We start from the raw sequence: 27979 nt of genomic DNA on the forward strand, positions 1-27979 counted from the left end.
AAAACTTTTATAATCAGTTATATAAATTGGAGACATCTATAACTGAAAAGTCAATTAATACAGCAATTCGTACAGAAATACAGTTGATACTCTGGTTACACTATCTATTGGAAAAAGTTTAATTTGCTCCCTTGGGGAGCTATAATATCCACAGATTAGTGCAAAAAAATTGGCTTTATAATTTCAGTTAGTTATAAAGATTGTTTTAAAGACTCTGAGCAATTAAGCATGATTTACCTATAACAACTCAGTACAGCTAAAACATATACTGACAAAACAATATAGCCCAAATCCTTTAGCAGCATCCAAGGTACAGGTGGTGCTCACTTAACGACCACTCATTCAGCAACCGTTGAATGAAACAGCACTGAATGAGTGGTACTTACGACTGATCCTTGAAGTTCCATCTATCGCAGAATCCCCATGGTCATGCAATCGCGACCCAGGCAGGAGGTTGCAAAAGGCAACTACATGATATCCTCTCTTAACAATGGTGCAGGATTCACTTAACGACAGCAACCAGGAAGTGCCAGAACTGCTGTTGCTAAGCAACGTGATTACATGACATCACACTTTACAACCACATTGCTTAGCGATGGAAATATCAGTCCCAATTGCTGTCATTAACCGAGGACTGCCTGTACTTGTATCTTAGGATCTTTAAAAGATGCAGTGTTTGAAGTGAAACCAATTATTCAACTTCTTATAGAACTAAAAAAATAGGATAAAAGTTATCATTAGTTACCGTATTTTTCCGACTATAAGACGATACTTTTTTCTAAAATCCTTACCCTAAAAATTGAAGGGTGTCTTATTCAAGGAAGTCAGCCAAGAATCGCGCGGTTGCAAAACTGCCCATATTTTGTCTCTGCAGACAGGCTTCCTCCTATCACTAGCCTCCAATCACGAGTGAAATAGCTTGTCTCCCAAACAGACTTCCTCCAATCACGAGCCTTATGTAACTGACGTCAGCTGATGCTGAACAAACCAATTAGAGGAAGGCTGTTTGCAGAGACAAGCTATCGGCAGTTTCACTCATGATTGAATGTAATAAGTTATGCAAAAGAGCATGGAAATAGAGCTGCAGAGAGACGGTTTGGACCTCCTCCCACCGAGTGTATCAGGTAAATGTTAACTAATTACTAAATACAAATGTGTTCTGCACTATCTTTAAAATATTTCTTAATTTTGGGTTGGAAAAGTGGGGGTCGTCTTGTACATGGGGGCGTCTTATTGATGGAAAAATACAGTATGTTTCCATGAATGCTTCTGAGTCTCGGTAGAAGCTCCATATTCTTAGAAGCTAAAACTGGCAGGAGGCTGAAGGTAAGTGCTTGGTTTAAATGTCTGCCCAGGAAAAAAGTCAGGGTAGCTGTTCTCTCTAAGTGTTCTAAAAATTTCAGATGTTTTCCCTGGCCCCCAAAGATTGGCAATTTCTGCTTTAGAATCATTATTTGCTTAAATTCTCAGCTGGCATGAAGAACTAAAATGGAAGCAAACTGAAGGCCCACATTCAAATCAACCCCATTCTATCTAGGTCTGCAGAAAAAGATTGCCATCAGAACATTCTCGCGATCATAGATGCAAGTTGCAGCTATCACGATGCAAACTTCTCATAATGTTTTAATATATCTTACCTGTCTTGAATGTTCTTCCTCACAATTAAGAAATAGGATTTGATGAGACGTTCTATCACTTCACAATCTCTTTGTTCTCGGGCTGATAGCTTGCGTGCAACAGGAACAGGCTAGAAGGGGGGTAACAGGAAAAAAAATCACAACACAAATATATTAGGTGTGTCATAATAAACAATACTGGTAAACAAATGTTGACTTGTTTTTTACAGGATGCTGCTATTATTAATATTATTGATTCATAAGAGTGCCAAATCAGAAAGAGTCAAGGCAGCTTAAACTCAGAAGTAGTTCAAATGATAAACTCTCTCCATTGCAATGGAATACTTGTGATAAATAATCTGTTCTTCATCTTATACCGAACTACAGCTTTGCTCAGTCAGTCAGGCTTTTATAGTAACTCACCACATCTAGCAGGTTTACAGCATGGCCTTTTTGAGGGCTGGCAGGTAGAACTGTTACTGGTTTGGACTTTTCCTCTGCTAATATCTCTTCTGTCCTGGGTGTTTTCAGCATTCCCCTCCAATTGCCAGTTCCAGATTCAGGAATTCCTTCTCCTGCAGCAAGGGATGCCTAATACAAGGAAGATATAATATGCGAACTCAACCCCTTATTTGCAAGACAAATGCTTTATCTGATACATGTCCTCCAATTTTGTTCAATCATAGTTCATTCAATTTTCTTACTCTAACATCAAGAAAGGTAAGGTATATAGTTCTCCCACTGCCCCTTTTCTTTTATCCTTTTAACCCTCTTGACAGATAGATTGGCAGAGGCATGTTATGTATGCATGTATGTACATATGTACTTACTTACTTACAGGATTTATATGGCTGCCTATATCATATAATGACTCCAGGTGGCTCACAACAATCCATAAAAAACATGGTCAAAAACAAAAGTACCCTTCCTCCCAGGTGCCAGACAGTCTCCCAGCTCCACTCCCATCCTAGCCCAAAGCTTGGGGGAAGAGCCAGGTCTTCAGAGCCCTCCGGAAGGCTAAAAGTGTAGGAGATCCCTCAGATCTCGGTGGGAGACTGTTCCAGAGGCTGGGGCAGCTACTGAGAAGTCATCTCTTCAAAGTCCCATCAGGTGGCAACATTTAAGAGGGGGACCTGGAGCGCTCCCACCTTACCTAACCTAGTAGGACAGGCAGATATCCTCAGGGAGAGGCAGTCCTGCAAGTATCCTGGCCCTGTGCCATGTAAGGCTTTAAAGCTGATAACCAGCACCTTGAATTAAACCCAGAGAGCAATTGGGAGCCAGTTCAGCTCACGCAGCAGCAGTGTTACTCAGGTGAACCATGGGGCACCCAAAACAGTACATGCCACTGCATTCTGAATCAACTGCTGCCCCAGATGATCTTCAAGGGCAGCCCCATGTAGAGCCCCATTGCAGTAATCCAAACGGGAGGTGACAAAGGCACCAGTGACTGTGAGCAAGGCCACCCAGTCCAGGAATGGGCGCAATTGGCACACAAGCTGGATTTGTGCATATTCGCGTGCATATGAACATGCATATATTTGTGTATATGAACACGTCTTCTCCAGAGAAACTCAGAAAGATTTGAGACTGATCTCTTGCCCACTTGGTTTTAATATTTGTTTCTGATACAGCCTTTTAGTGGGAGGCTGAGAGGGGATATTATAGTTGCTGTTTCGGAATGTTTAAGTTCTGGGAATCTCCTACCGGAGAGAAGGTTGATCAACTGTCCTTATCAGCCTTGCCTGAAGAATACGAGGCTAGTAACAAAATAAGGTTTCATTGCTACCTGTGTAGAAGTAGCAGAAGGCAACTGTACAGTATCACCAAAGAACACACAAGAGGTAAGGGCTCAGACTGATCCTTTGAAATGTATAATTAGTTTTTAGTATGACCATACTCCCAAACACACAGATCTGTAAACCTGTGAGTGGAAACTACAGCCTTCAAAGCCCTCAGAATTCCTTTTAATTTCAGCGGCAAGAATTTACTGTCAGGCTGAGTAGAAATGCATGAAAAATGTAGCCTAAATCCTAGCATAAGCTTAACAAAGTTAATTTCTCCAAAATAATTTTTTTTTAAAGGTAAGTCTCATCTTCACTAACTTTGCATCACCATTCCAACCACTGTGGCCCCTGATAAGTTACAAAATGTGATTTAATTTGAACATGCACATACATAGATTTAAGTTAAATGACTTTAAGAGCAAGGGATACACGTGTGTAAGCAATCCGATGTTTTAATTCTTAAAACTCATCTCCATGCTTTGTTTCAAGAGTTAAACATCCGATATCTCAGTAACGAGACATCAACTTATAACAATTCTTTACTCTTAATTTTTCACTGGCTGCATAGATTAGTATGAATTTCTCAACCACTGCCTTTAAATTTATTACATCTCCAACATAAAAAGGTAGATAACCAACCCTTTTTAAATGTCTGCTGAGGTGTCTAGTAAACCCTCCTAGTATATTTTAATGAATTAGTCTCATCTTAAGTTCATAAAAGACATATTTAATGTTTTTTTTAAACTCAAGACCACTAACCTGTTAAAACTGGATACTCTAAAGACTTAAAAGTATAATTAGCAATAAGCTGATGTAGGGTACTAACTCCTTTTTCAGCCCAACTTTTCTTTCACATATTTTGTCATTTTTAAATAAGAATTATCCCAGAGAGTCAGCTTCTCATGACAACACGGATAAAATTAAACCTCTTTCCCAATAATATCTGAATGTAACTTAATATTAGTGTGAGGAATACATCTACATTCAAAGGAACATTAATTTGAATATATTCTCTTTCATATTGGTTTAATAATTGTAATATTGTCAATAACTCCTTTTAGCAAGGGAGTTAAGATTTAAAGATGCCAGTATGTTGTTGAACTGTATTCCTGAAATTTGGAATTTATTTATAAAGAACTCTGGACCTAAGGCACTTTTAAATTGGCTATCATGCAATGGGAAGACTGGATAATATGATTCTGTGTGGTCAAGGTTTAATTTTAAAAATTGAACTCTATTTTTTTAATTATATAAAAACCTGCTTAGTTGGTGATTTTTTTCTGGGCTCTTTTAAAATAGCTTAGTATTTTATAAGGTTTCTTCCTTATCTTTACGTTTTTCACCTGCCTCCAGACTAGGCTGAGATATCCAGCAGTTGATTTTCCTTCTATGCATCTGAATGGAGTATTCTCTTACATTGGGGAAGCCCCTTTCCTTAATTAAAAATAAACAGTGGTAAAAGGTATGGAAGCCATTCCCCCACTAAACTCCCTATTACCTTGGAGTCTTTGACTGGATTTCAATTCAGATCCATCCCCCTCCCACCATTTCAGCAGGGAAGATTCCTCCATCCAATTGACAGCAGTGACCCATTTCATTTTTCAGACTGAAGGCAACCCCACAACAGCCAGTCTGTGACAAGTCATGCCCCCACAAAAGGGGAGCCTCCATTCCAAATGCATCCAAAGCTCTCAAATGCTTGTCTGTCTCCGAGCTGAAAGATATTCAATGGTTCCTGGACTGCCCATGGCAAGAAAAGATAGGGAGTAGAAAGCCAGGGTTCATTCAGGTATGTATGTCATCATAACTTCTCACTGAGGTAAAAAGGTAAAAATTCTTGAGTCTGACTCAACTTCTAGGGACTAGAGAAATTCACACAATCGCCTTGACGGCAATGTGGAAGTGGTTTCACATTCCAGTCTTCCTGTTCTGTTTTTTAATTTCCCAATCTAGCCTGAACCCCCAAGCTTCCTAATAGACTATTAGGAATATCCAAATATCCTATCCAAATACACTACTGTCTAGATCCAACCCTACTTAGCTTTCATGCAGCAAGGTCAGCTAGATGTGGCCACCTATACCCACCTGACAAAAAGTCACAGAGCTGCCTAGAACCCAAGCTGAAATCCAATGCCCTAAGATCATTCAACAACCTAACATCTGAATTACTGAAGACACACAATCAGGACAACTGAATTCAGAACAATCACATCAGCTGTTTCTGAGAGCAATGCTCAATTGACCAAGATACAGCACAAAATAACTAAGCATGCAGTGCTTAGAAGAAAGAGAGACAGACCTTGCCATCAACCTCAGCAGAACCAGCAGCAGAAGTCTCCTGGGAAGATGGTGCCATGGCACCAGGAGGCTTAATGGACTAAAAAAGGCAAGAAGGGCAGAAAAGGACATCAGTATCGCTCGTCTGTTTAAGTTTAATCAGGCTCTTTGATCCCTCTTACTTGCTAAATCTCAGAAATAGATGTATGCTAAACAGCTCTTTGGATCATCTTGAAAAAGGAACTGTTTGGCATTTACAAAACATACTGTCAATTTTATGAAAAATATCAGGCACATGCTCACCTTGTCTCGTGATCCAGCAGAAGATATCTCTCTGGCTAGCCTGTTCCGCCTTTGTTCCTTTAAGGAAAAAAAAAAGTGTGATTAGAAATCAGCTGTCAAACTGCAATCAAATCCTACTGGTTCTTAAGGCACCAGGGTAGAAACCAGGAGACTCTAAATTCTAGTCCTCCCTTAGGCATGAAGCCAGCTGGGTGACCTTGGGCCAGTCATTCTCTCTCAGGCCTAGGAAGAAGGCAATGGCAAACCACTTCTGAAAAACTTGCCAAGGAAACTGCAGAGACTTGGCTAGGTAGTCTCAAGGAGTCAACACTGACTTTAAAGGGACACACACTTATCTAAACATAATTTGTGAAAACTCGGTAAAAGTTAAATATGCAGATGATTGCAGCATGTTCTCCTAAAGAAAGGAAGTCTTGAAGCCTGTTCTACCTCCAAGAATTGGAGGTAGAGATGTTTCTGTCACACAGGCAAGATGATTATTTATGTTTGAGCTAACATTCCCAACCAGGCAAAGCAAGGAATTCATTCTAAGCAGTTGATGTGAAAATCTAGTAAGTTTAATAATGTGTCTCAAACATTTGAAAAGATCTTCTCCTTTACCTCTATATTATTGTTTATTAGCCCACAAGCATCTGCAAAATCTGGATGCTTGGTGTTGATATAAGCCAGCTCAATGGCTACTAAGTTGTGAACCTAGAAGAAAATGAAAGAGGAAAAATAATTCAAAATTTTAATTCCACTGAAAAACAAAATTGAAACTTCAGCTAGCATAGAAAGCTGCATCTAGAATAAAAATAAATTTTCTCAGCAGACATTTCATGTTCGTTTTTTGTATGTTGCTTGTTTTCTCTGTTTCAGAGTGATTTTATAGTTCTCAAAGTTTAAGTCACATGTATTATATTTCAGTAGTTTTGAAATACTTTCCAGCCTTTTACAAAAATCAAAATTCTATAAATAAAGGAAATGCAAGGTCAAGTTCCAATGCACATTTGATTCAGATGGAAGCCCTACATCTGTAAGTGACCCCATTACTGAATTTAATGGAGTTCATTACCATATAAGGATGCAATGAACTGAAGCTCCAGTCCTATGAAGGAAGCTCATTCTATGTAGTTCTATCAGAAATTGTAGATGTCAACTATAAAACTACTATTTTGATCACTAATATAATTCTTTAGCAACAAATCCCATAGCGCATATCCCATACTATTTAACTCATGTTTTCATGCAATCAAAAGTGTCATAAAACAAGAAACTCCACCCTGATTACCATTTCATTTGTAATTGGTAGCCTTCGACGCAAAAGACTCGTCACAACCTCAACAATGGCATCATGGAGTTTAGGAAACCTCAGCAGTTCCTGAATACAAGCAAAACAGCACAGGATTTCATTTGCTACAATCAAAAAACAGAATGATCAAAATGAATGAACTAGAACATTTTGTTTCCAGATGAAGCTGGTCTTCACAAATGATACAATTCCCATAAACCAGCAGAGACTGTTCAGTGAACCCAAATGGCCCCCTGGACCATCCTAATTCAAAGAACCATCCCTAACCCTGGTTGTGGACTTCATTTCAACAGCAAATCTCAAGGAGTTTTGCCTGAGTTCCATCTAGAGGAATCCCTCCCATTACACTGGTGTTTACTACTCTTCTGTAATTATCTCATTGAAATATGACTCCTTCTGACACATCCATCCTCTTATCTCTATAATGTAAGAGAGCACTTCTGCAACAGAAAGGAACAGGACAGTGGCTGTACTCTTATCTTATGCACTCCTCATGCTTCCTCCTAGTGCCGCCTCAGGCACATATATGAGATACACCAGCCCTTTCCCAATCTGATGCTTTGGACTCTACTTCTCTTGATCTTCAGCCAAAGTTATCAACAACCATACTGGCTGGGAATTATGGAATTTGTCCAAATCATCTGGGGCACTATACTGTGTAAGGGAGTGCAAAGCAAAGCATTTGCTTGCATGTCTCTAATAAAAGGATGTGCCTGTGTGCAAGTATGCGCACAGTCCTCTAGGAGAATCCATTAATATTCCAACACCCATCCATTTAAAGCTTTCTCCTTAATGAGAAGAGAGGTCCTTTATCTCTAAGGAAAAATTGCAGATGCATTACTCTGATAGCCTCAGAAGAGAGTTTCCAATCTGCTCAGATCATGTCAAGCTCTACAGCAGCAACTTCCGTACACCAGCTCCTTCTTTTACCTGGGTGCTGTAATTGCTACAGTGCTGAATAATCCTCTGCATTTCCTCGTGAACGAGTTCCACACATCGCAAGCTGGGCTCTTCCAAACGTTTGATTTGCCTCTTTACTAACAACTCAAATGAAACTTCAGGCACAAACAATGCAGGCCGGGGACCCTGATGCAATCAAAAGGAAAACAATTAGTTATTTTCTGTTCTATTATCTCACCATAGGGCAATGCAGCACTGAGCAGGTTATTCTACAATTAATGTACACACACCCCCGACCACAAAACACCTGTTTCAAAAAGAAAAAGTATCTTACTGAGAAGTTATAAAAGGATAATACCTACAGTAGCATTTCTAATGGCAGTCAAGATGTCAATGGTGTTAAGGCCACCTAATGGATCTACAGATTCTAAGGTACGCCCGAAGGTTTCATGAAAAATGTAGCAAATTCTAGCTCCGCCACACCTGAAGGAAATAACCAGGAAATGAGTAAGCCAAATTGTATTATCTCTACTTAGTTTATGTGAGGGCAGCACATTTCAATTTAAGTTTTAGAAGTTTTATTACTGACCAGATACAGGTAGTCGTCATTTACTGACAGTAACTAGGACCAGGAACTCTGCTGTAAAGCGACACAATTGTAAGGTGTGATGTCACGTGACTGCACCGACTTACAACAGCAGTCCTAGTTGTCATTTTTAGGTGAATCCTGCGGTCATGTGATTGCCATTTGCAACCTCCTGTCAACTTCCCCATTGACTTTGCTTGTCAGAAGCTAGCAGTGAAGATCGACAAATGACGATCACATGATCATGGCCACAACTACAAGGACCCATCATTCAGCACTGTTGTAACTTTGAACAGTCGCTGAGCAAGTGGACATTAAGCAAGGACTACCTGTACATAAATATGTATCCTCTATCATCTAGAAAGACTATCATCTATAGCAAAATCTATAATATTTGCTTACAGTTCTGAAGTCTCTATGTATTTTGCTGTCCCTTCAATGGTGTTGCAATATTCAGTGGCAAATTTGGTAATAAGTTGCAATAATGTGGCACTCTTGTCATCTACCGGTTCTCCATAACTGTTGAGCAGAGACTGGTACTGGGCAGCTAAAACATTGATTCTGGTTTTCAGTTCTGGTAAGCAATCTCTGATGTGATGCATCAGTAGCCTAAAAGCAGAGTTTGGAGGAGAAAAAGTAACTGTTAGAAAGTTGATTTAAACATGCAGTCTATTCAAGTTTTCATTCCGCATTTTGGCCATTAAACAAGTGGGACTGTCTAAGAGCTGAATGCTAGCAGTTTTTGGTTGAAAAATATATGTAGTCAACTTACAGAGATTTTTGAAACAAAAATCTATGAATTTACAGTAGGCTAAAGAATTTTACTGAGATGTTCCAGACCATTCCTCAATAAATTTAATTTTAATACATGACATACAATTGGAAAATTTTAACAGCATTCAATCATATAAGCTCTATTATTGATTTAATTATTTAAAATATTTTTCAATCTCCAGGCAGGACATTTAAATGCAATAACATACAATAAAAATAGATAAATGTAATAATAAAATGAACAACATAATACTGGCTATAGATTATCATTACCTGGCTGCCAGCGTCAATACAAATGTTTCAACATGCTTTAAATCACAGCAAAGCTAATACAGGTTTTCTTTCTAGGAAAGGGCTGTTTCCAATAACGGGTGCTGATGGCCTTTGCTTATAAGCCCTCTCCCTGGAGGGATATCAAGTGAGTATTTACAGGATGTGGTACAACTAGGAGAGTCTCTGAGGATCTACTGGGAGGCAACAAACAATGAAATATAGCACAGCTGTGCAGAAGTAATGCTTTTAACTTGGCATGATATGGGTGAGCTGTAATTAGAAGCCCCTGCAATTATTTATTTCTTTAATTAGCAACCAGGCCGGTTTGAACACTGGGGGAAACTGGGATGGTAGAAGTGAAGGTAGTATCAAGTAAACTAAAGTTGGAGTAAAATAGGCTGACATTAAGAAGTAGATCAGCAAGAATTCCATTAAATTATGTTAATTTATCCTTCACACAGAATTAGCACTAGAATGCACTTCAAAATCTATCCTTTATAACCAAAGGTCATCCATTGGCTTGTAATTTCCCAAGATAGGGAGGAATCAACTGAAAACTGGCCATTTGTCTACCTCACAAAGCTAATCACATATATCAAATCAATTCACAAATAAATGCCAGCTTTCCAAGTGTTTCTGCGCATATGAGAATCAAAACTGGAAACCTTGGAAGTGTCAGGACATTGTAGGGATATGCAAAACGTTCTGCACTTGGGACAGAAATATTATTTTATCTTTGGACATCACCAATAAAAACTCTTCAAGGTTTTCCCAGAACAGTCCCCAGAACTGACACTTTGCACACCCCTTATTATTACTCACCAGCAAAAGAAAAAAGGCGATATATAATTGGGCTGAACTAGAAAAATACGTATAACAGGAGAAAAATTCAAGCAGCAGCAGCAGCAGCAGCAGCAGTTCCCCGTACCTGTTAAGTGTTCTAGCTAGATACTTTGTTCCATTGCGGTTGGCTAAAGAGGGATACTTCTTCTGAAGAAAACCATATTCATCACGAATCGAATCAGCCACACTCTTCTTAGTGTTGATATCCAGCTGACTCCTGCGCGTTAATGAGAGTTTAAGTACTAATTAAGTGCATGCTGTAATAAAGGATTTCACATTTTATTCACCACCAAGGGGAATTGGCCATTGCAGCATATGATCTAGATTTTATTCATATTCTTTTCCTCTTGACAGAGTTCTAAGTTTTGGGTTTTGGGTTTTTTTTGTTTTTGTTTTTTTTGCTTTGAAAGTGCAGCCACAATATGACTTTTACTGCTTTGCCTATATGGTTGTGTCAAGTCCACAAAGTCCAAACCCCAATTTAGAAGAATTCTCGTGAAACCAGGCCTGGTTCAGATAAATGCTCCTTTATTGGCTGGTACATGCAGCTTGAAGCAAAGCATTGCTAAAACTAAAGCCTGTGTAAAGTTCCCTCTACTTATTCCCCCCTCCCCTTGCTACATTGGCGCCAAAACCATTTCTCACAGAATGGTGGCCTTTCCTCCCACTGATAACACAGTTCTTCCCAGCCTTCAGACTACCACTGGTTTTGTCTGCATTCAGGTCTTGCTGTAAATTCCCATATCAGTGTGAGCGCCTCTCCATCTCATAGCAATAACCCAAACACAACTATAAACTACCATCCCCCCCCCCAGATACAAATGGCAGAATCAAATCAAGCAAATACCCATTGACGGCTATAGCTTTTTAAATTGACCTTTGATTGATGCAGGTTCTGACAGGTTGTCTGAGAAGTCACAGACCTGGCATGAAACTTACATCAATACAGGGTCTACAGTGGTGAACTGGGTGCCAAATCCTAACTGTGCTTTCATTCATCTTACCTCCTGTCACCATAATCACAATTTCCCAAGTCTTTTTATAATTCCAGACACAGGAGTACACTATTTATATCAGAAGCAAGCAGGGTCTCCCAGCACTAAGACAGTGCTGATGAAATTTTGACTCCACCCCTTCCAGTGACATCACCAGAGAGCCATTTGCACCCTCCAGGAAGGCCGAGTTGCAGCCTAACCTCTCCAATGTTGCCCATCTCCTTTTAGTATCAGAGGCAAAAGAACAGGGCCTTCTAGGAACAAAGACTGTAGTAAACAGGAAGAGCATGCCCCGCGCGCAGGGCAGAACTTTCCCAGTTTTCTCAAGTTGGGAGAGGCCAATGGGAAGGGTGGGGGGAGGAAGATAGGATGTCCTTTGCTATTTATTGTTATCTCTATTTTGGGACCCATCCTACAGTTGTGTGTGTTTCCTCTCTCAAAATGGCCTTGAGAGCTGCAGAAAAGAAATACCTCCTACCCCAGTTTATATCCCACTACCTACCGTCTGCAATAGTTCTACCCAACCCTTATGGCAAGATATGGGAATGAATGTTTGGGATGTGTGGGAATAAAAGGAATGCTTTGAGAATCAAACTTTCGTGCCATTCCACACTCACCTATTTACCACACCAATGATGCCAAGCTTCACAGGTATTACTCTTCCCATAAGTACATCCATGGCATCTGTGCCAGCATCCATGAGATCCAGCTTTGTGATAACAGCAAGAGTACGCCGCCCTATCAGAGCGGCAGGAAAACTGTCATTTACATTAAGCTGGTCATGTATTTAACTTTTCAAGCCTAGGAAATATCTACCCAAAGTAAAAAAACAAAAAGGAAAGGAAAGGAAAAAAGGGAAAAGGTGAAAGGTTGCCCATTAAACAAGGCCATGCAGAAGGGAAAGTCGCCATTAAAGGTTGAGCCATTCTCTGATTCAATGCAAATGTTGCAGTTACTCTAAGCTGCCTTGTACATTGTGCTAAGTCAGAGTTTTTCTGAACTGTAGTTTCTTACAATAAAGCCAATATACATGCGGCTGAATCACCTCCTCTTGGCTTGGTCTGCCAGTAGGAACAGCCAAACAAACTAGGAAGCCTGAATGCATCTGAACTGGGATTTTCTTGGCTTATGATACTGGCTCAATCTTGGTGACATGCACTGTGTATAATTTTTTGCCGTTATTAAACAAGGAGATGTTCTACCTCCTATGCATTACAGTGAACATAAATGAATCCCTCTCTCTCAAAGATGGTTAGAAAAAAAGCTAATTATGATTTGCAGCAGATTTGTACAGAGCAAAGCATCAAAACCAAACCTCAGTTGCTTTAAAGTTTAATGACTAAAGCAAAACAGAAACATAACCAGAATATGGAAACAGAAATGAACCCAAGCATAAGAAATTAACAAGAACGTACATTTGCAAAGCAAAACATTTCATCAGCTCAGACAATTGTTCTAGGTTTCATAAACTAGGATTCATAAAGTTGGAAATAAGTTTCAGGGCTAAGCATTCCTCCTATTCTGTTATCTGCTCCTAGGCACCATGTCAGCACTTCAAACCTGGCTTGCATTAAGCCATGTATCCGAACTGGTGAACTCTAGCCTCGTGCTACAGTTACTGAGGCAAGTTGATAAAACAAGCAGGGAGCTGTGGGGATGAGTATTTTGCCTTTCTGGTTTTATACATGATTCTGTAGTTACCCTTGAACAGTAACTAAACAACTTCAGAGCTGCTGTTAGTGGATTATAGGACTTAACTCTGCCTTTTGTCTGAAACCCTCCAATCAGAAGACTTATTTACAAGACTAAAAAATCCATTTTCTTCCAATGGAGTACATGAAGTTTCTAAGAACAGATGTTGCTACAAGGTAACATCAAACCATCAACTGGTTGTAAAATAATGTTTCCTGGAGATGGACGGACCATCTGGAATACACTTACCATCTGGATCTACCTCCCGGGCTATTTTCAGTGCCTCGGAGGTGGCCATGTCTGTGTTGGCAGCAGTGACTGCCAGAATAATTGAATTGGGGTTACTAATGAATCGAAGGATTAGTTCTCGGATCTGAAGTTCAATATCTTTTGGCTGATCCCCCACAGGTACCTAGGAGGTAAAAATTAAACCAACTGAGTAGGGAGAAACCCTATGAACCTTTTTCTTTAAAGTCACATAATAAACTCAAAGTGTTTATTTAAACTCCCCCAAATCCCCAGCTAGTATAGCTGCAATGATAAAATTTATACTTCACAAAATGTGGAGGAGGCCAATTAGGGGAATGCTGACCTAAAGCAAGAGGGCTCTTCGGAGAGATCTCTGCTGTAGAGTCACAAGAAAGGACTCCACAGAAGATAGTGCAGCGTATGCTGCAGATGCAGTTAGAACCTGTGCAAGAAACATTTTGAAAGTACCTGCAATACGTTATAATTTGCTATCTCATAATTTTGCAAAACCAAAAGTGCAGTTAATGTATGCTTACCTTTGTCATTCCCGGCAAATCTACAAGGGTCAGGTTGACAACATTAGGTGAAAAAATCTTTAGGTGAATTGGTTCAGGACTGATTCCCTAGGAAACAATGGAAAAAGAAGCCAAGAATAATTTCTAAACCAATGTTGGGTTTAATGTAAACTAGCCTCTCCCACACAACCTGATGCCTTCTGGATGTACTGGGATCACAATGACTGGGAATGATGAAAACTGCATTCCAAGACATCTGAACAGCATGCTGTAATTTTTACTGAGTAAGCTCCCATTGCATCTCAATTTGCATTTCTGGATCTCAGCTGTTCATAAACTAGAGCACAAGTTTATATCCTCTGACTACATTATGAATATAAGTCAATGGGGGAAGCCGGATTCACTTAACAACCATGTGATTTACTTAATGACTGTGGTGATTCACTTAACTGCAGCAAAAAGGTTGTAAAATCAGGCATGACTCACTTAATAACTGCATCACTTAGTGACAGAAGTTCTAGTCCCAACTGTGGTCATAAATCAAGGACTATCTGTACTTTGCACTGTCAGGACTAAGCTGCCAGGGATGATATCCCAAGTTACAGCCTTGGATATTGTAGGCATCATAATCAGTGGCAGATTCAGTCTCTGGACGAAAAAAGCTTGGGCACAGAAATCCAGAGAAATGCTGCAAAGCCTAATAGCTTGGTGTGACTATTTGATCAATGGGAGCTTCCAGTCCGTGAGCTGAAACAATCCTTATTCACAAATTATAATAACTGCAGGTGCCTACCTTATTATTTCCTGAAATCCTTTCAGTTTCATTTTCTATTTCTTGTCTAATTTCATCAAAGTCTGTGTAGAGCTGAAATATTAATAAAAAAGCAGAGGAGCTGAAAGCCTTTTGCAAGTGACTCTATTCCTGTCTGCCTATTTATCTATCAGATTTGTAAGCCACCTACTCATAACAACTCTTTAACAAGTTGAAAACATGTTCAATACAATAAAAATAAGGAAGGCGATAATCCAGGGACTAATATGTTGACACACAGGATGACAGTATCAGAACCACTTGAACTTCTCGGGGGATAGTGTTCCAGGAGGCAAGTACTGTGATACCAAAGCCAAACCATCTGGGCCCCATCAAATATCATTGGAACATGCCCACTCTGTCATATCCTTCTAGATGGGCAGAAACAAAGGGAGAAACATAGCCTATCAGATAACCAGGTTCTATGCCATCAAAACTTAATAGGTCACAACCAGCACCTGGAATTGCACCTGGAAGCTCACTGGTAATCAGTGCAGCTCATGCAGGAGAGATGTTACATGGGTGTACCAAAGTGCGCCCACAACTGCACAGACTGCTGCATTCTGGACCAGCTGAAGCTTCTTAGTGGTCTTGAAGGGCAGCCAGATGTAAAGCACATTGCAGTATTCCACATGCAAGATGATTATGGCTTGAGTGATTATGACAAGGGGATCCTGGTCCAGGTAAGGACACAATTGGCACACCGCATTAATCTTGGCCAGTTCTGCCTGGGGGAGTGCTACCCCATTCAGAAGTACAGATGGAAAATCCATGGTACCAGGCAAGCCAGAAACACACAGTCACTGGATCTTGTCAATTTTGAATGTAAACTGGATGCAGATTGGAGAGGTGCAGCTTCGTTTTGTTGCCAGAAAACCCTCTTTTAACAAATTGTCGGGGCAAGAATGGCTGTTCCAGACATGGAAATGAAAGGTAGTTTTCTGAAGCTCATAGTGTTTCACTTCTTTCTCCTCTGCTAGGGGCAGTATTTTGGTTGCACTTGTGTGCATTACTATATGAAGAAATAGTGCACGAACTGCTATATTCAATATTTTGTGTACACACTAAAAATGAAGAGCACACATAGGCCCTTTGTGTCTAGGCTGGAAAAGCATTCTTTCTCATTTTTCATGTATGTTCTTGTGCCAGGCACACAGAGGCTTCCATAAAGACACTGTTCTGTACTTCTGCCTCATCCTCACTAGAGCCAGCTTTTCTACAAATCACAGAGGGACAATATGGGAAAATAAAGGGTGCCCTTTCTGCAAATTTTGGTAAGAAAAGATAACATCCTCCTGTTTACTATAGTCACAAGTGTTCATGTAAGTCTTAAAGGAAGGGATTTCAATACTTTCCTTTCATCCAAACTTTGAAAGTGCTATGATCGTTGAAATGTATGATTATCAGGGAAAGTGACACTCTCTAACAGAACAACAGAACAACATGACCATACAGGTTCAGGGCAGAAACTGCCCATTTCTCCTGAGTATTGACAGAAACTGAGAAAAAAGAGGAAATATTTGAAGAAGCCAGAATTAGTTAGTTTGTCTATAAGAAAAGCACTGCCTGCAAGACTAATAATTGCTTATTCAACAAAGTATGGTTAAAACAACCATGGCTTATGATCCAGCCAGAATCAGAAACCACAGTTTGAAGCAAGTTTGTATTCTGGATTATAATCACATTTATACCAAGCATCACATTGGGAATCTCTCTTGCACACAAGTATAGCTAGTTTGAAAAATTTGGCATTCTCGAGGAACCACATTTTCACACTAAATGCTTGCCTTGGCCCCCCTTAAAAAGCCACTTCAAAGCTCTGAGCTATACCAAGCGACCATCTCTATCTTCTATTTCTTTCCCATGATGCCCTTGATGCCATCTCATTTACGGATGATTGTAGAGGAATCAAAATGACAGCCCTCAGCCATCTTACATAGCAGGTGCTGACCATCCTCTTTGTTTCTACAGATCATGAAGAGCAATTAAAAAACCTACCTTGTTTTTGGTGTGTAGAAATTTCCCCCATTCTTCAGCATCAATCCCTGAAAAGAGACCACCACGGCATGAGATAAGAGGTGGGCAACACAAACAAGGTTGTCCATCTATACATACAGTTTCTTGAGTTATTCTCTTTCAGCCATTCAAGATGAAAACTAAAAATAAGCAACATTAGTTGATTGTAAGCAAAACATTTCATCATTTACAAATAACCTCCATTCTACTAAGCACTGATAATACAATAAATAGCTAAGAACCTTGGTCCTGGCCCATACCACTTCTTCTATTTAGATCCATTTTAGACCAGTCCTTAAGTAGCTACAGAGCTAGCAAGTACACCTGTGTGCATTTTTTTCTTATGGTCAATGGCCCTTCATCAAAGAGACTGCTAATAAAGCTGGTAAAACTAATAGTGACTAGGCGAAATCTTATTGCTTAGAATAGAAGTTTGTCATAAACAGCTACAGTTGAATGGGGGCCATTATACAAGCAGCCATACAAGAGAATGCTTCTGTTACCCTGTTCTTCTATACTGGATCTTCCACAGTTCCCTTGTGTTATATGCCATGTAGAATGTTAGTGTAAACTTTCCAGGGGAGAAAAGGTACAACGAAGGGACAAACATTAAAAAAGGTAACTATAAAAGTTTTGAGTAGATGTCTAAGGCAGCCCAATACTTATGTCAAGGAATTTCATGCCTTCTGACTCATTTCAATACTACGCCCAGTTTTATTCTTATATTGTCCATAACTTTGGCTTCCTGGGATAACAGTCAAGAATATTCTCTTCATAGAATCTTAAGTATCCAGGTTTTACCTTATAATAACCCAAGGATACCTATTTCAAAAAAAAAAAAGAAGCCTGCTGACAGAAGAATTCTCAGCTTTTTATGTTCCAAATAAATTACAATTCCGGTTCTGAGACTTATAGCCCAAACTGCCCAAAGTAATTTTCAACTGGGGGCCTATATAAATAGAAGAAATAAATAAAAATAATATAAACATCTGGGGGGAAACTAGTTGGAGATCACTGGCTTGGAGGCACTTGCTAGTTATGGCCTATATCCATCGTCCTAATTTGATGAATCTCGTTGAATCTATGACTCCATTTTAAAGCAATGGCCATTTTAAAGAGAAAGCCAGTTGTTGGGTGGCTTGCAGATCTGTAGTGAGACCAATCAGCTTTTCCAGAATAATTGGCAGGTGAAAAACAATTTGCTCGCAGAGAGTTTCTGAAATTAGCCCGCACATAGCCTATGTCACACCTCCATGATGCTAGACAGTTTTCTTTTTCCAGTACTACTTATTGCAATTATTCACCATTTGCAGTAGTTTCCAAGAAATGCAAACTACCACAGCTTAAAGGAAAAAGAGAAAGAACACAAACAGTTATGTTCAAGCATGATATCACTTTCCAGAAAAAGGATAGATTTCTAGCTAAAATTCTAATTTGACACAAATGCAGGCAGATAGATGGAAAGGCCCAGACTAAGGCAGCGAACCAAAACCAGCGATTTAGCGCAGCAGCCAGTGTGTGAATGTGCAAATACGGACAGCAGGCAGCAATAAAAGTAGCATGGAATGCTGGTGGCTATAATACATAAGTAAGCATGCAAATTCTGTGTAGTGGGAAAAGAAGTGAATAGGAAACCTTTAGAAAGGTGCCTTGAATGTTTCCATGTTGCAGGGTCTGCAGTTAAAAAAAAAAAAACAGTATCAAAGATTTAGTTTGAAAGAGGGTGGTCTGTCTGTCCCCCACCCCTTTCAGATCAGTATGTATTACTTCAAGTTGCTGTTTTTATTAGTCCTGCAAAAATCACAGCATGCACAAAGACATGCATGCTGACCAAGAGACCATTAATGCACAGTCAAGATTTCACCTAAAAAGCTGTAGCATCAAGCAGATAATCATCAAAGAGGTGAAAGGTTTGCTGTCTTTGAAATGACCAATCAACTCTCTTAAATATTATACCATGTAGTACCTCCATTTGCCAAAAGCAGAATTTAGCACCAGAAAACAGTCACACTGGAAACAGAACCATCAATTTTTTAGAATACAGAATGGCCCAATTTGGGTAAATGTGTGTAGAAGTCAACATGCTCATGTAGGTGTACAATGGTTCAATATCAAAAAACATTGTTTACATGCACTCTATTACAGGCTGCCTCAGCCTGATGCCCTCTATACAGGTAGTCCTCGCTTAGTGACCACAACTGGGACAGGCAACTTCATCACTAAGTACCGCAGTTGCTAAGCAGAAAATCATGTGACCACAATGGACTCACAACCTCATTTCCCCTTTGGCTGTTCAGTGAGCGCAACTTATGATTTTATTTCTGCCTTTTCTATTAACTCTGCTTGTTGCAAGCCAGTTGGGAAGCACACAAATGGCAACCACATGACCACAGGATGCTGCAACAATCGTAAATCTGTGCCAGTTGTGAAGTGCCCAAAAGGTAATCACATGACCGCAGGACACTGTGATGGTCATAAATGCAAGAACTGGTCAGAAAGCCTTTTTTTTACACTGTCGTAACTTCAAATGGTCATTATATGAGGCAGTCAGTAAGCAAGACTATCTGTATATATTAGAAACACTATTCTCAGAATTCCCTGCCAACATCAGGAAACTGTAATATAAGAATGAGTGACATTATTGATGAACTACAGACATCACTGTCACAATCCATTTAATCAACTCAGTTAAAACACTGGTTGTTGCAATCTACACAATATAGTAACCTTAGTAAGTTTTAACATTAAAGCCACTTTAGCATAGTGGTTAAACTGCTGGATTAGAAACTGGGAGACTATGAGTTTCAGTCTTCCCTTAGCATGAAAGCTGGCTAGGTCACTTTGGCCAGTCACACTTTCTGTTGGCCTAACTCGCCTCATAGCATTGCTGTGGCAGAGAAAATAGGAGGGGGATGTATTATGTATACTGCCTTGAGTTATACAAAAGAGAGGAGAGGACGCCGTCAATAAAAGTTGACAGATTATATTACCTTATTATGATTATTTTATATTATGACTACCATTATATTATTTTATATTATGACTACTATAGTACTATTTTAAAATATTCATTTTTATTATACATACTGTCAATTGTAAACTGATCTCAGCTGGAGCTGGGAACCCTTGCTAGATAAAGTGGGAAATCCAGGCACTGCACAGGATTTTGGTTTCTGTTTATATTTGATTTCCTTCTACTTTTCCTTTTTTTGGAAAGAAATGTCTTAAATTCAGGGGCATCCTCTTTTAATGTAAATGCAGTAACTATGATTATTTGTTTCATTCCATGTGGTTGCTTCCCATTGTATTTTATTCTTTTCTGATTCGATTTCTTTATAAATATGCCTAAACTATAAAATAAACAGACCTACAAAACATCACAATCTGGCTAAATTCAGTGCCCAGCGTCTTTAGCTGTGGATGCAGGAAAGGATTTAAAGTTATGATAGTTACAGACTTGTTCAGATGTCTTTTCCTTTCAGGATTTGTCCTGTGAGGCAACTTCTGGTTCACATGAGTCTCCCCACGTGCAGTGCACCTAACACATTTGACCACAACTCCCATCATCCCTAACCAATTCCGTTATCTCCTCTGACTCAGGAATGCCATGGAAAATAACAGAAGAGATTATTATTTTATTGTTATCAAGCATGTGATTTGTATCATGATTTTCCGCATTCAAGCTCTAGTGCCCTTAAAATCTGACTTCGCACGTGGTTCCACAAAATGCTGTTCAGCCTGACAAGGACCAGCAGTCCTTAAGACAAAACAGACTAATGGCTCTTGCTTTTAGCTTGTCTGGCTTTGTCAAGAAAAAGGAAAGAGAGCATACATACTTGGGAATGCATTTCATCACAACACTGTAACGCAGAGAAGAGTCCAGGGTTTGTTTCCTCGCGAGACCTGGGGAAGACGTGCTCCTTTGTGCTGCACTCTTGGGCCAGGCTGGGGCTGGACTTTGCGCAAAGGGGCTTTTTGGTGCAAAAAGCAGCCCCTGATCTGCAGTGCAGTGCAAAGCCCAGCGGAAGCAAGAAGACGGCAGTCAGCTGGGGCAGCAGAATGCAGGATGTCAGGGGTCTCAGAGTGCAGGGTAGTGAGGGTGACTGCAGCTGGGACTGGGCTAGGGCGGCTGGGGCTTCCTGGGGCATGGCAAGCAGCCCGAGCTGCAGGGTTCTGGGGACGCTTGCTGCTCTGAAAGGCAGACTGTAGGATGGCAAAAAGGGCAGAGATGGCGGGGACAGAGGTGGGGGGGGAGTTGGAGGCAGTCCCTTACTTTATTGACGCTCAAGACTGGGAGGAACCAAGGCTAGAATGGCTTGGATTGGGGTGGGTCCTCAGCTAACAAACAGTGATCTCTTAATGACGGCAAGGGGAACTGCCAGGATTGCGGTTGCTAAGTGATGCAGTCATGTGACATCTTGCTTTACAATCGCATCGCTTAGCGATGGAAATTTCAATCCCAATTGTGGTCATTGGTTGAGGACTACCTGTAATGCACACAAGTGCAACCAAAATACAGCCCCTAGCAGAGGAGAAAGAAGTGAAACAATATGAGCTTCAGAAAACTACCTTTCATTTCCATGCCTGGAACAGCCATTCTTGCCTGGACAATTTGTTAAAAGAGGGTTTTCTGGCAACAAAACGAAGCTGCATCTCTCCAGCCTGCATCCAGCTGACATTCAGAACTAACAAGACCCAGTGACTGTGTGTTTCTGGCTTGCCTGGTACCATGGATTTTCCATCTGTACTTCTGAATGGGGTTGCACTCCCCCAGGCAGAACTGGCCAAGAGGGCCTTTGTCCAGATTAATGTGGTGTGCCAATTGTGTCCTTACCTGGACCGGGATCCCCTTGTCACAGTCACTCAAGCCATAATCATCTTCCACGTGGAATACTGCAATGTGCAGTATTTTAAGTTAATTTAATATAATTTAATTATAAATCTGGCTGCCCTTCAAGACCACTAAGAAGCTTCAGCTGGTCCAGAATGCAGCAGTGTGGGCAGTTGTGGGTGCACCTTAGTGAGCCCATGTAACATCAACAGGGAGTGCTGGGATTGCTGTTGCTAAGCGATGTGGTCACATGACATCTCAGTTTATGACCACATCGCTTAGTGATTGAAATTTTAGTCCCAATTGTTGTCATAAGTCGAGGACTACCTATATTAACTGCAATCTCTATCTTTTGCAGGCTTCATTAATAGGGTTAATAAGAACAGAGTAATACAGAGGTTTCCCCCACTAAGTCTGCACAAGAAAAGGAAATTATAGATTGCAGTGATTTCATGTTCTTCAATTTAAAAAGCTACCAATAGAACCAATCTATTCAACATCTTCAGAATATACAAACCGGGCAAGAGAGGGGATATTGCTTGTTACTAAGCCTGCAATCAAGGGTTACAGATGCATCCTAAGTAATGAAACAGCCAGGATAGGAGAGGCTTTAAAAATTAGTACAAAATTTAACAGGTGCAAATTGATTTCAGCCAAGAATTTTGTGAAACTCTATGATATGCAGCAATTACTCTAAATGGGGGTAAAATGCATTTACTCAAACCAGACACTTCCCAAAATCCCAGTTGTTATTAAAGGCAGCTTTAGTAAGAACCCAGCTGTCTGCAGATGTTATTCCCCACCAGTGATGTCTTTTCAAATAACCCAATATGTAAAGTCGGCAAACAAATGATATTTTTTTCCCAGGCCTCTAACAGATTTACTCTGGGATATATATTTATACAAACTTTTCCTCCACCAGTCAATGGCTCCCCAAACTGGCCACAGTCAATTAAATATATTTTGTAAGGATGGCAAAGATTTGGGATCCTTCTTTCATCATGTAAACCTTTTAATTTCAGCCACACTTCTCAAGCTATTTTTCATCAAGAGCAATATACAGGAAAAGTGCATATAACTAGTCATACAAATAACATAACTTGTTGATATTTTTTTCTTTCCATAATAAGAACAGGTCCAATATATTCCACTTCCCCTGCTGCCTAATTAAAATCATTTTCTCAGAGGGGAAAAGTTCACTTTCATAATCTCCTGAATAAGCAAGAGGCACCAGAACGTAAAGCTGAAGACAAAGGATGATCCTTCAGGATGACAAACTCCTGCTTTTAGAGTAGAGAAATTTTAATAGAGCTTCAGAAAGCACTCATCACTGTTTGCTCATAGATGCTAGTTAGCCTCTTTATTCTTCCAAAAATTATTTGTTCAGCTGTATATAAAGGAGCTGGAGTGCCAAGCCTATAATCCTACCATCAACAAGGTTGCCAATCCTTCCAGCCTTATGTTTGCATGAATTTAAGGTGGAGATATTTTACACATACAGGTTCTTCTCTATGTGGAAAAGCGTCTCCAGATGCTGGAGCTCTGTATATAATACAAAATAATACAAATGTACCTTAACTTGCTGTCATATATGGTGAAAAATTATCAGTAAAATGGTTTGAACATGCTAAAGCAGGGGTTTTCAAGCTATCTGAGGCTGTGGAACCTGTTAAAAAAAAATACATTCCCCAAACCCCTGATCAAGAGACAAAGTTCTAGTGATAGAAAATTGGTTGCATTCAAATGCACTTTCCCACCCCCTTGGCCTCTCACGGAACTCCATCAACTTCTCGCAGAACCCCAGAGTTCCATGGAACACAATCTGAGAACCCCTAATCTAAAATACTGTTAAAATGCTATGCCTAATTGTGATTACCCCAGCATTCCATGTTCAAAAATAAATAATAAAAATAAATATCTTAGAACACATATTCCTTTAGATCTCGCTTTCCCCCACATATGGACACAAACTCCTTTAGACCTAAAATTGCTGAATTCTTGTTGCAATTTGTCACCTGTACTTTGACATCAGGATATAGAAAGGGAGAAAAACAAAGAACTTAAGGCACAGGAGAGATTTAAGTCCTGTTTCTCCCCTGGGCTGACTGCATGAGAATGCCCCACTGTCATCCATTGCCATTTAAGTATCAGTTAATCTTACAGTGGGCAGTCCTTACCGTTTTCATCTCCAGCGGTTTTCCGACGTTCTTCTGCCGTAACATGTACTAGCTGCAGGATGAGGGGTCTTCGGGTAACAATCCCAGTGCCTCTCGGGAGCAGATCTCTCCCCACCAGGCTTTCTAGCACAGAACTTTTGCCGCTGCTCTGAAAATGAGAAGAGAAGACTTAAATACTCATGCCGCCACTCCAATAACTTAGAACAGAGAGAGCTTCCTGCATCTCAAGTAATCATCAACATGAACTCCCACTGAACCACAGGAGGTGGATTTGTCTTTTGGAATCCAGATTCAAAGGGGGAAAGGTGATGTGAAGTACACAGGATGCTCATGTTGAATCCACTGACACACACACACCTTTCTGTACAAGGTATGAATATACCAGTCAGAATCAATCACTAAGTAATGATTATAGAACACTGCTGGTGAAGTACGGTTAGTATTATGTTGCTGGGTTTTAGATGAGAACTAAAACTTCTATCTGTTGAATCAGGTGCTTGGAAAAGAGTCCTGGGTGACTCTCATTGACGGAAGGGCAGGGAATAAATGAAAATGAATAAATATTTCGGGACTTTGAGATTGTGGATTTGTTGATCTTGCATAATTATTATGAAGCCTTTTAATATGCTTTGTACCAATCTGGGTTTCTTTGGCTGCTTTTAAATGAATCTTGTCTATTTAAATCTGCCAGGAATATGAGAACACAAGAACAAGCACACAACTTCCCTACTGGTGTCACTGACATCCACACATCATTCTCACCTGGTCCTGAAATGAGAAGATGACCTTCAAAGTTTGACGACCCATGCACAGGCATTCTAGTTACAGGAATGTGGCACATTAAAAAATGTGATATAACTCCTTAAGTAAGTTTCCCTTTAAACGTACTTTTTAAATTTTTAAATGTCCACTTCATTTGTAAGCATGTAAAGAGAACATTGGGGGGGAAAAACACTACTGCACCACATAAGATTCTTAAGTAGGTAATCTTAGGCAGTGTGAATGGCTTAGACCACTGTTTCATCAATACCAAAGAGTTATCAACGAAACCAGTTTCAAAAACTAGTTTCATCATCAGTAAGGAAGCCATACCAGGAAGAAAGAGAAAGAAGAAGTCACATATTACGTATACCCACAATGAGTTCTGTACATTTATGCTTAATATGCAAAAAACAAACCAACAAAACACAACGTGGCCCTGCAACGTACTATCGAAGACAGTTTAACTGTACCCATTGCAAATTTCTCCATACGGTATTCTCTGGGATGTCAAGAATCAACAGCTAATTAGTGTCCATCCCATTTATCTGTTTTTTCCCGATACACAAACCAGAGCAGGAACAAGGCTATCTTGCAGAGACAAGATACAGACAGAAATAGGAAATTTTCGAGGAGCAACATTTTGATCTGTTGCGGGAAAAGAATGACCCACCACCCCATCTGAATTATGGCACAGGATTTCATGGACTGCAAGTCAGTTGCATTAGATAAATGATGTGTTATCCCGAGACAAAAATATCGAAGTATCAATGGCTGGGTGGTGATGGGGTAGAGAGAAATTCATCTCAAAAAGCAGAGACACTTATTTAAGAGTGATAACATATTAAAAATTGCTAAGCGGTATCACAGATATTCTTGTGGTTTGCTGGTTAATCTAAGAAATTGTCACAAAATCAGGTCCAGGTTCAAACTACAGTAGTTCTGCTGCTTCAGACTGAAATCTCATTTTCAACTTTCTCTGTTCAAGAATTGCCACCTTAATGTCCAAGAAAACCGAAAGGGTCACCGAACAGAGTTGGGAGGAAGCATTTAGGCCATCAGATTCAAACAGATTCCTACAGCAGGAATCATATTAAAGCATCCCTGACAGACGGCTGTGTAGCCTCCCCTGAACACCTGTGTCTACTGAACAGAAGACTGTGACCTCTCTGGGTAATTTGTTTTACTATCAAACCACTCTTACCTGTAAAGAGGTTACTTCTAACCTTCAATAAGAAACTAAGAGGATTTACTGGGATTGGGAATTGAGCTTTGCAGACTCTGACATTATCTTCCATTAATTTAAATCCATTGGGACTGGAGTTTCTGTCACTAAGTAAAGTGATCATTAGGCAAAACATCAGATGACCACACCACTTAGTGACGGCAGTTCCAGCAGACCTGGTTGCAGTCGTTTGGTGAAGACTGCGCAGTCATTAGGCGAGAACCTCACGCTTTTTCTGCCCTGAGTGAACTGCAAGCTCTGTCCCACTGCCTCCTACCCAGCCAGGCCCGGCAAGCTCCCTTCAGCAGATGAGACTCTGCTACTCTGCCATGCTCGCCTCTGCTTCAACTCCCCCACCCACCTATCTCCCCATCTCTGCCCTTCCGGCTGCCCTGCACTCTGCCGCCATCTACCTCTGCCACCCCAGCTGACCATCATCTTCTTTCTCCCGTTGCTGGCCAGGGATCCAGGTGCTGGGCAAGAGCACAGCCCCAGGACACATGTGGCAAGCACAGCAGAGCCTTGCCTGCCAAAGGGAGCTTGCCAGGCCTGGCCAGGGAGAAGGCAGGGCAGTGGTGCAGGTGGCAGCTCCCTGGAAAAAGATGGCGGCTGTCAGTGCTGTGTGAGACCTTCACAAACCCCTTGTGAAGCAGTGGAGTACAGGGTGGTCAAAAAGGCAGAGATGGGGAGAGACAGGTGAGTGGGCGGAGTTGACACGCATACTGCAGTTGTAAATGCGGGCCAACTGCCAAGCACCCAAATTTTGATCGTGTGACCGCGGGGGTACTGCAATGGCTGTAACTTTGAGGAACAGTCATAATTCAGCACTGTCGTAATTTCAAATGGTTGCTGAGCAAATAGTCATTAAGCAAGGACTACCTGTATGCAGTGTCCTGCACTTTGGAACATAAAGAACAGGTCTTGACCTTCTTCTGTATGATATCCTTTCAAGTATTTGAATATCATTATTTTGATATTTTTCTCAAATACAAGACTAAATGTTCTCAATTTCTTTTCTGAGTACTGCCATTTCTAATGTCAGATTTGTGCCAATTATTCTTTCTGAAGAGATGCTTTTGTTTGTATAATATGCAATGCAACAGGGCAATTCTGCCAAGTGATGGTGTCACAAATCTTCCAGGCAGACCATTAAGTTTTCAGATGACCTCTTCTTTCAGATGAACTGTATTGTAAGCCAACCAGAACCATATTTTAAAAAAATGTTTCTCCTTTGCTTTATGAACAACCCTATTTCAGTTGCATGTTGTTTTATTACAATGTTGTTGCAAAGAGAACTATTACAATAAAAAAGTGCCTTATAAAAGATAGATGCTAAATACACCAAATCTGGCAACCCAAGAAAAGAGGACGAGTAAAAAGATACTGTTACCTTCTGTGCTAAGAATTTTCCTTCCAATTCCATGTAAAAATGACTAAATACTGGCACCAGAGTACATTGTGAATGTAACCTACCTGCTTGCCAGCCCCTTATGCCTGTTGGACAATTGCTATGGGTAATTTCCAGTTTAGTTTGCCTCCAGCACGCTCCCAGTCAGCCCCAGCTCGGAGCAAGCATGCATGCCACTCAGCTCAGTTAGCAAAAATATAGCTTAATTGATTAATTGATTAAACATTAGCGAACATTTAAAAAGATAACTGGCAAACCTGAAATAAAAGGCAGGCCAGAGCAGAGACACAGAGAGACATGAACGCCCAGCAACAATTTATGATAACTATAGTGTACAAAAAATACAGAACTTTCCAGAGTCACTGAAAACAATGCTGTTGGGAATTAGCACGGACAGTCCAAAGAGAGTGGGCTTTGGTTATTCCAACCTTAACCCCTTTATCTGCATAATAGTAGCAAGAGAGATGGAATGTAGAACACCAGGTGATCCCTCCTCTATTCTGCACGTTAAAGAAATGATTTGCTGGATGGAGATGAAGTATCCAGCAATGACACATTCACATCCCTATGTGGGAGAGAGGCTCTGGGTAACTGACAAAGTGGAATACCCCAATCCTTCCCTGTGCTGTGTATTAGATTAGATTTAGATCT

At 40.3% G+C, this 27979-nt stretch overlaps 1 protein-coding gene across 5 annotated transcripts in view; it reads right to left on the minus strand.

Annotated features, from left to right (window-relative positions):
* The window catches only part of DNM1L (dynamin 1L), a 37616-nt gene that overhangs the window by 3903 nt on the left and 5734 nt on the right, over window positions 1-27979 (minus strand). Inside the window, exons 2-18 of one of the 5 annotated variants that reach the window (XM_015888097.3) lie at window positions 23937-24084; window positions 18564-18602; window positions 16911-16957; window positions 14895-14966; window positions 14123-14209; window positions 13587-13749; window positions 12263-12383; window positions 10736-10867; window positions 9163-9369; window positions 8537-8657; window positions 8205-8360; window positions 7254-7343; window positions 6584-6676; window positions 5984-6040; window positions 5703-5780; window positions 2040-2207; window positions 1638-1747 (exon numbers count right to left, since the gene is read on the minus strand). In XM_015888097.3, the coding sequence (XP_015743583.3) occupies window positions 1638-1747; window positions 2040-2207; window positions 5703-5780; window positions 5984-6040; window positions 6584-6676; window positions 7254-7343; window positions 8205-8360; window positions 8537-8657; window positions 9163-9369; window positions 10736-10867; window positions 12263-12383; window positions 13587-13749; window positions 14123-14209; window positions 14895-14966; window positions 16911-16957; window positions 18564-18602; window positions 23937-24084 (1889 nt within the window). The remainder of the gene's footprint in view (window positions 1-1637; window positions 1748-2039; window positions 2208-5702; window positions 5781-5983; window positions 6041-6583; window positions 6677-7253; window positions 7344-8204; window positions 8361-8536; window positions 8658-9162; window positions 9370-10735; window positions 10868-12262; window positions 12384-13586; window positions 13750-14122; window positions 14210-14894; window positions 14967-16910; window positions 16958-18563; window positions 18603-23936; window positions 24085-27979) is intronic. The other 4 variants (XM_088141175.1, XM_088141174.1, XM_088141176.1 and 1 more) reach the window with 4 other exon arrangements.

This window comes from Python bivittatus, unplaced genomic scaffold (assembly GCF_059951505.1).
Source record: "Python bivittatus isolate LINGU-HERP-01145 unplaced genomic scaffold, Pbiv_v1 ctg000330_np1212, whole genome shotgun sequence".
Taxonomy (NCBI): domain Eukaryota; kingdom Metazoa; phylum Chordata; class Lepidosauria; order Squamata; family Pythonidae; genus Python; species Python bivittatus.